The sequence below is a fragment of the Macaca thibetana genome, chromosome X, assembly GCF_024542745.1.
Source record: "Macaca thibetana thibetana isolate TM-01 chromosome X, ASM2454274v1, whole genome shotgun sequence".
Taxonomy (NCBI): Eukaryota; Metazoa; Chordata; class Mammalia; order Primates; family Cercopithecidae; genus Macaca; species Macaca thibetana.
Genome location: NC_065598.1, coordinates 44,792,794 through 44,802,989, shown reverse-complemented (window position 1 = coordinate 44,802,989; position 10,196 = coordinate 44,792,794). Strand labels below are relative to the sequence as shown.

Here is a 10,196-nt window from a genome sequence, read left to right as displayed (position 1 = left end):
TAAAACATGTCTACTAAAAATTGTTTCAAAAATCTTTTTTTGTAACTTGAAATCTTTTTTTTTTTGAGACAGAGTCTTGCTCTGTCTCCCAGGCTGGAGTGCAGTGGCACAACCTCAGTTCGCTGCAACCTCTGCCACCTCCGGGGTTCAAGCAATTCTCCTGTCTCAGCCTCCTGAGTAGATGGGACTACAGGCGCATGCCACCACGCCTGACTAATTTTTGTATTTTTACTAGAGACGCGGTTTCACCATTTTGGGCTGGTCTCAAACTCCTGACCTCAAGTGATCCACCTGCCTCGGCTTCCCAAAGTACTGAGATTACAGGCATGAGATACCACGCCTGGCCGGTAACTTGAAATCTTAAAGTTATATTATGTTCCATTAAGTAATAAATATTCATTAAATATTGAAGCCATTTCTGAGTAAGTTAAAACATTAAAACATTAATTGCTGAACATAAGATTAAAGTATGTATACTTTGGCATCTTGTTTTTATACACTATAGAGAAGCTAAATATATTTGGGTCTGCTAATAAACATGAAATATTATATATGACATGGTGTTTATTTACAAAACGCTGATACGAAACTGTTTATAATGCTTACTAGTTTTCACTAGAAATTAAGGTTACTAAGAATTTAAAATTCTAATTAACGTGTGCAATTAAAACTTCTAGAAATAATAAGGGCAACAACTGTATATGTGAAGGAAGTAAGGCATGTTTTATCAAGGAAGTTGTAAGTATAAGGGTGTATTTTCATTAAGGGGAAAAAAGAATAATTTTTGTCCTACATTAGAGTGATTAATTGTTTCACAGCGGGAGAGAGGAAGAGTATAGGACAAACTAAATTGATATAAGAAAGGTATAGACAGTTTAAAATTTGAAAAAGGAATTTCATGTGTTGTCAAGCTCACTAAAATTGAATGAATTTATTAGACAGGTTTTTAAAAATTAGCTTTAATATCAAAAGTACATTGATACAAAGCTAGACACTGGCTTTTTTTTTCTGTTGAAAGAACAAACTTTTCCTGGTGAAAGGTTTCTCTTAACTTTTAAGTGATCTACCTTACAAGGATTTGTGTTTTATCAAGATAATTTCTTGTGCTTCGTGTTGTCTTTTACTAGGTCTTTGTTTTTACACACACACACACACACACACACACATATATATGAGTCTTCTCAATATTAAAAGAGCTAAGTTTTTTTTACAGCTATATAACCTTTCTGTATTTGCCTCTCATTGTTTCATAATGACCAACAATCCTATTTAATCAAATGTTTTAGACCTTTTGATATTTTTTACAAACTTCCCAAACGAAACTTCTAAATTAAGTCTTTTTGACCTAGAACTAACTTTAGCACATGCCAGAGGACCCCTGTAATGTCTGAAAAGATCTGTGCATGATTTTTGATAGTAGACTGTAGCCATATTTGTTGTTTTTTGAGTGTTATTGTCTATTTGTAGACTGGACTGAATTTTGAATTCATCTTTATTCCTCCAATCCAATTTTTTCCCATTTTTCAGACTTGAAATCACTCAGAACAAGACGTGCTCTGTTCCTGAAACCCCGCCAGACAGTTATAGACAACTTGATGTGACTTCTGAGGACAACCCTTATGCCTGATATGTGGACCACTCAGGGAGACCATTGAAACCCTCAGTGCCATAACCAGAGACATTCAAACTGCAAACCAGAAAAATATGTTTCAAGCTCAAATCTAGAAATCTTGCTAACTAAATTTCCTCTGGACTCAGACTGAATTTACAGTTTGCTCTGGTCATTGACCTGTGGTTTTCTTTTGTTTCTCTAGAAATGTTAGTTGGGTTGGTTTGTGAGGACCTTGGCTAAGGAACATACTGCAGTCTCTCGGTATTATCCTCCTGGTAGTCATCATAATCTCCCTGGTGAACTATATTCACTTGAGGGTCTTAAATGTGTGTTCACAGTCATCAACGGTATGCCAGATGGTCTCACTGTAATAAGAGCAACAAAAATGAGATGAACAACAAAAGGAATCTCTCCTCAATGAGCTTGATGTTGTGACTTATGAGTTTCACACCGAGACAAGGACAACTTAGCCATGATGGTCACAGAGAGTGGAGCTTCCGCCCAAGTTTTAGTGCAGAGGCTGATCAAAAAGGATGAATTCTTTTTTTAAATTCTAATTGGGAGGCCATTAGACTGCGGTGGCTCTGGCACCTGTGTGAACAAACCAAAGCCCAATGTAAATAGTAAATTTAAACTAGAAAATATATCAATCAAAAAAATCATCAATTAATCCGTAACTAGGGACTTTCCACTCTAACCAATAAAAATTGTTTTCTTTGTCCTACTTCTGCAAACACGATGAAAGTTTCCTTTCTTGCCCCTCCCAGCAGAATGTTTGCAGTCTGATACTGCCCTGATTCATGAATCGCTGAATATTCAAATAAACCCTTTAAAATTTAAATGTGCTTAAGTTTTTCTTTTATCACACCTGACACCAAAAGCATGATTCAAAAAGAAAAAATTAACAAATTGGACTTCAAAATCAAAACTTTCACTCTGCAAAAGACTCTGTTAAAAGAATAAAAGACAAGTTAGCCCCGGGGAGAAAATATTTGCAAGCCACATATCCAACAGGGGACTCGGATCTAGAATATATAAACAAGTGTCAAAACTCACCAATAAACAGCAAACATGACCAGACATTTTACTAAGGAGGCTATACAGATGCTAATAAGCACGTGCTTTATCTTCAGAAAACTGCCTTTACCTGCTCTTCCCACCAATGTCTAGCAAAACTTGTCAAGTGTCTAGAGGCAATCCCCACTCCTTCTTACCTCCCTTTTCCTCACCCCCAGCCCCATCTTCTTATGCACTTTCTCATATTTTCAAACTGTGCCCTGCTCCCCACCTCCACCCTCTCACAGAATATGAGGCAACCTGACTTCCCTGATTTGGTTCTCAGAGGTTCTCTCTGTTCCCAAATTAGCACTCCCATCTACTCCATGCTGTGGACCTTATCTTGGTATCCGGAGGAAGGCAATCCTGGGGCAGTTAAATCCTACCAAATCCGGCCAAGCCACTGAGAAGCGAAGCAAGTTGGTAAAGGAAGAGAAGCTTTCAGGTCTGTGGGAGAGGGATAAACACAGCTGGGTGCAGTCAGAAGGCTCTTTCTGATGCTCCCCTCATCATGCCACAGAGGCCACCGGTTTCTTTCCGGTCTCTTGTTCTCAGACCAGCAAGAGAAGATGGACTAACCTGAGGTTTTCTCTTCCCTAAGCAGCGAAAAGCCTTTGCCTTTCAAATCAGTGCTAAATGTGCCGGTTAATGGCAAGCAAACTAACCTCTAGTTATTTCACAGGCAAATATGGTAAAAGTGAGGCAAGTAGGGCTGATTAAGGGGCAGGACAAATGACCTAGCACAGAGGGGTCAAAAATTGGGGTGCACGTGTAATCCATAGGGACAGATAAACCCGGGATTAAAACAGTGGAGGGCGGAGGCTTTCAGGATCCTTTGAAACTCCCAGGTGGAACGCAGGTTGGACACACATCCTGCATGAACCTTTCCTGCCCCGCCGGGATATCCTGTATTTGTCAAAAGGACCACACAGGGAAGCCCTGACAATTGTCCTTCCCGAAATCTGCCAGTGAGCCCCTCCCCAGCCTGAAGCAGCCACCCCCGGCAGAGGAAGAGTAACTCTGGAAACAGCGTTATCAGCATCCTCCACTGACTTCCTCACCTCCTCCCCAGCCTCATTAGCCCCAAGCACCTCAGCATCCTCAAAGAGAAACCTGCGAGGCTGGGATGGGGTCAGCACCCAGAAGCCAGCCCCCTCTGACAGCTTCCTCTTTGGCCAAGCCCTGCCTCTGTGCAGCCCCGAGAAGGCAGCCAGAGGCTGCAGCTGGAGTCCGGAGCCCAAGATGGAGCCCCAGCTGGGGCCTGAGGCTGCCGCCCTCCGCCCCGGCTGGCTGGCCCTGCTGCTGTGGGCCCTGAGCTGTTCCTTCTCCTTGCCAGCTTCTTCCCCTTCTTCTCTGGTGTCCCAAGTCAGAACCAGCTACAATTTTGGAAGGACTTTCCTCGGTCTTGATAAATGCAATGCCTGCATCGGGACATCTATTTGCAAGAAGTTCTTTAAAGAAGAAATAAGGTCAGAATATCAATCAAATAACTCTGAATCACAAAATTCTGTTCCCTTCTTGTGAAGATGTCCAGGAATTTGCTGAAAAGGAATCAGAATGTAATATGGGTGGGAGCTGAAACAAATCCATTTAATCAGAGTGGTAATGGTCTGAGGTTGGGGTGGGTAGGAGGGCAAGATGTGAAGCCAAATTCCCGCCCTAAATGCTAAATCCAACATTTCCTTTTGGAGTGAAAGCTTGAAGTTTTCTTTCCTATGAATGGAGTAGCCTGGGACTGTTGAGTTTATCAAGTTCATTTCTCACAGTGGGCAGGAAATAAAATTTATAGAAAGCCTACAATGTGACACCTATTTTAAACCATTGTGAGAGATAATGATGTGCACCCATTATTGAGGTGGTAAACTGAGACATAGCCAGATAAAGCGACTTCAGTGGGGAGAAATGGGTAACTCTGTGAGATGATGGTACCCATTTCACCATATATATGCATCTTATAACATCGTGTTGTATACTTTAAATATACACAATAAAATTTATTTTTTAAAAAAGATCAAGTAACTTGCACAAGGTCACCTAAGTGGCAGATGTGGAATTCAAACCAGGACAGTTTGCTCCAAAGTTTCTGAACGAGCTTTCTGTTGTGAGAGATTGCCACGATCAGAGGAAAACTGGAGTTTAGTAAATTGCAATGCACATGGCTCTCAGCAAAGAATGGCGTCACACTTGGAATTTACACCTATCAACACACAGTCGATGAGCCTTTACCACAGCCAAACTCTAGCAGGTACTGTGGTGACAGCAACTATAACTCTGGTCATTGCCTTCTAGGCGGTCAGGATGAGGGGTCATGTTATAAATAATAATAATAAAGCTTGGTCTGATGCAGGGCAGTGTAAAGGACCTCCAGGAGCTCCATTAATTCCAAATGGGAACTGGGGAAGGGCTTCGCCAGGAGAAGGCAAGAGAAGGTATTCTAAGCAAGGCCTTTTAAAGGATGAGCTGAAATGTAACGGGAGGTGAAGGTGGAAGTAACATCTTAAGCAAAGGTGTGGGAAGAGGTGAGAGGTGCTTAGCTAGAGCATGGGGTGTATGTGGAGGCATGACAGAGGAGGAGGTTGAAGGGATATGTGGGGCAGGGTGTCTTTAATTGTCATGCCAAGGAATTGGGGCCTTAATCCTGTGGACCAATGGTTTCCAGTCTTTTCAGCACCAAAGACCCTTTGTCATATATATGTCCTTTCTCCTCCATCTTCCTCAAAGGACCTAACTTATGTTTGTAAGATTTGGTGACCAAACAAAAGGCATTAATTAACAATGATTTTATTTGCAATCTGTATTAATCAAAGACATCTTTGCTTACTCAACCAAATTACTAAATAGAAATAATAGATAGAAAATACCAATCAAAAATGTTAAACTACTTTTGTGAGGTATTTTATGGAGTTGGTGTGGACTTTTCCTATTACGCCTTTTTAAAAGCATATTAAGCCTTTTTAAAGGCATATTAAGCCTTTTTAAAGGCATATTAAACCGTTTTAAAGGCATTTTTGAAAGACCATCCATTAAGGAATCTCTATTGCAGGCCATGGTGAGAGTGTTAGGCTGGGGAGTGGCAACGTGAGACCTATGATTTAGGAAGAGCTCGTGCAAAGTGGACAGGACGGACTGGTGGTGTTGGCAGGGGCTGTGAGACCAGTTCCCATAGTCCAGGACACAAGTCATTGGGAACAAAGTAGAACAGGAAGGATACAAGTCGATTCAGCTATAGAGTCATTCTGTTGACCAACACCATGCGAGAGGAAATAAATATGCAGATGTTGAATGTGAATTCAAGGTTCTCCGCCTAGGAAATGAGATAAAAAGGACCAAGAACACAGGTGGAGGGGCGCTGATTCCTTGGAGAAAGGCAATGAGGAGACAGGCATATTTTTAAAAAGGAGGGAGAGAAATTTAAGGATTCAACTGAGGAAGAGCTCTAGGGTGACTGCATATTCACCAAAGGGCAATAAATGAAGGTTTTCTTACTAGCATTTGGCAGATGCTAGCCAAAATCAGAAAGCATTTCCCTAAATAGGTTTGTGTCCCGTTAGAGTCCAGGATATTACTTCATCTCCCTTAGAATTCATTTTCCATGTGCCCGTGAAAGGGAAGTGTGCAGATACAAGCAGGAAAACACCAGGCAGGGCAGATTGGGGTTTAGAGCTCTGCACGTTGAGAATGGTCATCCTCAGCACAAAGAGGCAGAGAGAGGCAGTCAGTGGGTCTGGGGACGTGGTCCTGTTTCGAGTCCTTTCCTCTACAATATAAATACCCTTTTTCTTATTATAAAAGTCGTGCCTGTTTATTTTAGTATTTTCAGGAAAGATTGATTAAAGAAAGCACAAACTAAAATCACACATAATTCTTCCACCAAGAGATCACCCCTTAGTCAACATTTTGTTGCATATCCTTGCCACCCTTTTGCGAAGTGTGAATTAAGAAATGTTTTGACAAAAATGTGAACATGCTATGTATACTTTTCGGAAAGTATTATTTAACAATATATCAGAAACATCTTTCCACATTATTAAATGATCTTCTGCACACTTTGATTTTTAACAGCTTCATGGTATTCAATCGCATCAATCAACCATAATTTATTTAACTATTTAAGCATAACTTATTTAATTATTTAACTATAATTTATTAAAACCACCATTGTGAAACTAGAGTTTTTTATTTCATTTTTTGGTATTATAAACTGTTCTATGTTAAACATCCCTGTAGCTATATATTGTGCACATGAGTGATGAATTCCTTATGACAAACTCCTAAAAGTGAAATTTCTGGATCAAAAAGACAAAATTGAAGGAGATATATATATCTAAATGGAGACTTCTACTTATAAAGCTCACTTCTTGCACACTTACAAATATTTAATACTTTTTTTAGTTTGAATTTCTTCTGAGTTGAACCTTTTTTCAGATTTATTGACCATTTGTATTTCTTCTTTGCTAAATTGTCTACAGGTTTACATCCTTTGCCTCTCTTTCTAAGGGTATATTTGTTTATTGTGTTCTTGTTGCTCTCCAAACACTTTCCTACTTCAAAAAAGTGATTACCGGCTGGGCGCGGTGGCTCACACTTGTAATCCCAGCACTTTGGGAGTCCGAGGCAGGCAAATCACGAGGTCAGGAGATCAAGACCATCCTGGCCAACATGGTGAAACCCCGTCTCTACTAAAAATACAAAAATTAGCCAGGCGTGGCGGCGTACGCCTGTAGTCCCAGCTACTCAGGGAGGCTGAGGCAGGAGAATTGCTTGAACCCAGGAGCGGGAGGCTGCAGTGAGCCAAGATCACGCCACTGCACTCCAGCTTGGGTGACAGACCAAGACTCTGTCTCAAAAAAAAAAAAAAAAAAGTGATCACCATGACACCTTAGGAAAAAGCCCATCCAAAACTCTCAGCTGTTTGGTTGAAATGCTATAGCCAGGTCCTAGTCCTCACTAAGGATTGGACAATGCTTGCATCTGTTCAGCAACAAATCATAGATGGGTTTCCCAGGCTGGCTGGATATGCTGAATACACATGATAAGGAGATGAACATCACCTCTCCTTTTTTCCTTTATCTTTCCTTTGGCAAGTATGCTAAGGATGAATCACATACTTCCCATACTCAACCACTGACCTTTAAAAGTATGAATGTTTTCAGTATCAATTTTCCCATGCATTCCATGTTGACTTTTAAATCCTGAATGAAAAAGTTAAGGGAAGCTAGGAAAATGAGTAAGTCTGATTGCCATACTCTTCCTACTGACAATATACCTATATACGAAACCCTGAGAAGTCACACCAATTGGTAAGATTCTCCCATGATCTGGTTGGTCAGTATTGTGCATGCAGGGTGTGGGGTGAGGAGTAAACAGTGGCAGTACCTCTAATCACAATAATTCCTAGTAGTTCCTAGGCTCTTATCAGGGCTAATGCTTTAATCTCACCTTCCTTACTATGCACACTTGGTCTTATATACCACCTCCACTATCAAAGTCTAAAAAAAAATGTTTAAATACTTCCAACTGAGCAGTGGAGGGCCCACAGTAAAATAACTAAATCATCAGGCCTGATTTTGCCTTCCCTTCTCCCTTGTCTCTCGTCTGTCTCCTTGCCCTCAGAAGTTGATAATAAATTATTGTCTTAACTCACTCCTTCACATCAACTCAGGGGCCTTGGGAAATACAGGGCTCAAAAGCTTATGGCAAAAGCATCCATCTGCACGTTCAGTCAGTCTTATGTGAATCCATGCACCTATTCATCCACCATCCATATACCCATTCATCCAGGTGGCCCTCCATGCATTCTTCCACCCAGCCATCACACTGTGCATCGCACCATCCGGCCCTCCATGCATCTCTCTACTCACTTATCTATCTATACATCTAAATACCTATCCATCCATCCACCTGTAGAGCATTGAGCACTAACTTGGTACTCCGCTGAACACTGAGTTGCAAAGTTAAAAGAGGTCAAATCTTTGCTCTGAAGGAGTTTACTTTCTATCAGGAAGACAAAGAAGTAAATCAATGGTTAAAACAGAGTATAGGAAATATTTTTAAAGGTCTTACACAGGGTATCATGGGAGTTTCTATGAGCTAATTCATAAAATGGTGATAGAGGAATAAGCAAGCACAAAGTGGTGAAAGAAACAAGATTAAAATTAATGGGACCAGGCGCAGTGGCTCACGCCTGTAATCCCAGCACTTTGGGAGGCTGAGGTGGGCGGATCTCTTGAGGACAGGAGTTTTGAGTCCAGCCTGGTCAACATGGTGAAACCCCGTCTCTACTAAAAGTACAAAAATTAGCGGAGCGTGGTGGTGTGTGCCTGTAATCCCAGCTACTCAGGAGACTGAGGTAGGAGAATCACTTAAACCCAGGAGGTGGAGGTTGCAGTGAGCTGAGATCATGCCATTGCACTCTAGCCTGGACAACAGAGCAAGACTCTGTCTCAAAAAAAAAAAAAAAAAGAAAAAGAAAAAAATTAATGGGGTTCCTTGGGGTTGGCTATGGAAGTCTAGTGGTGTCCCCACTGCAAACTCTGGAGCCTTGAATGCCACTTCCTGCAGTTCTTGGTCATGTGACCTTGGCCAAATGATGTAATCACTCTGTGCCTCAGTTTCCTCATCTATATGTTAATAATAGTATCAGCCTTGTAGGTTTATTGAAAGGATTAAATGAATCAGTACATATAAAGTGTTTAGTAAAGTGACTGACACACTTAAGTGTTTCACAAATGCGTCTTACTATTATCATTATCTAAAAGAGCCACCTAGTGATAGGTCCCAACTTGGGGATGAGGGAGTGAGTTCCAAAGAGGTGGTATCCATCTGGATTTTAAAGGGCTACAATGGGATTTTCGAGACAAGAAAGAGGAAGAAACTGTCTCAGACAAAGGTGTCAGCATATGACAGGTGACTGGAACCTCAGAGGCCTGAAAGAATGTGGCTTATCCAAGGATAGTCAGTGGTTTGGTGAGACCAAAGCAAACTTGTAAGAAAAGCAGCAGGCAATGCAGCAGGCAGAGCATTGTGAACTAAGCTCTAAGCACTAAGGAGCATGAACTGTAGCCTAAGAGCTTTGGAAAGACACTAAATGGGTTAAGGGTTCAGTGCAGAGCTATAGGATGAGAAGAGGGAAGGGAAGAAAAACAATTTAGAAAGGCATATCTATAGACTTCATGTTTGACCAGATTCAAGCATGAGAAGAATGCACAGGAAGAGGGCATTTTATTCTAATTCCAAAACTGTCGCTCTCCCCCACTCCCCCACCCCATGTTGAGGGACTTGGGGGGATTGGACCACATGGCCTTGATGCTTTTTTCCAGCTCTGAGAAACTATAATTCTGCTTGTCCCTCTTTCAACACAATCAGGAACTTGGCCAGCCTCACTTCAATCAGGCCCATGATCTCAATTTAGAAGGAAGATGAGAATGCTGTCTCTGCTTTGTGGTTGTCCAAATTCCAGGATAGTAACATTTTAGTGAATAAAAAGCACTGACATTTTCTCACTGACATTCTTCTATTCAATAAAGTA

At 41.2% G+C, this 10,196-nt stretch overlaps 1 protein-coding gene across 2 annotated transcripts in view; it reads left to right on the top strand.

Moving 5' to 3' along the window:
- Positions 1–3,791: 3,791 nt before the first annotated feature.
- Positions 3,792–10,196, top strand: part of DIPK2B (divergent protein kinase domain 2B) — a 54,798-nt gene continuing 48,393 nt past the window's right edge. Inside the window, exon 1 of one of the 2 annotated variants that reach the window (XM_050775669.1) lies at positions 3,792–4,137. In XM_050775669.1, the coding sequence (XP_050631626.1) occupies positions 3,911–4,137 (227 nt within the window). In that variant the 5' untranslated portion in view covers positions 3,792–3,910. The remainder of the gene's footprint in view (positions 4,138–10,196) is intronic. The other variant, XM_050775670.1, reaches the window with a different exon arrangement.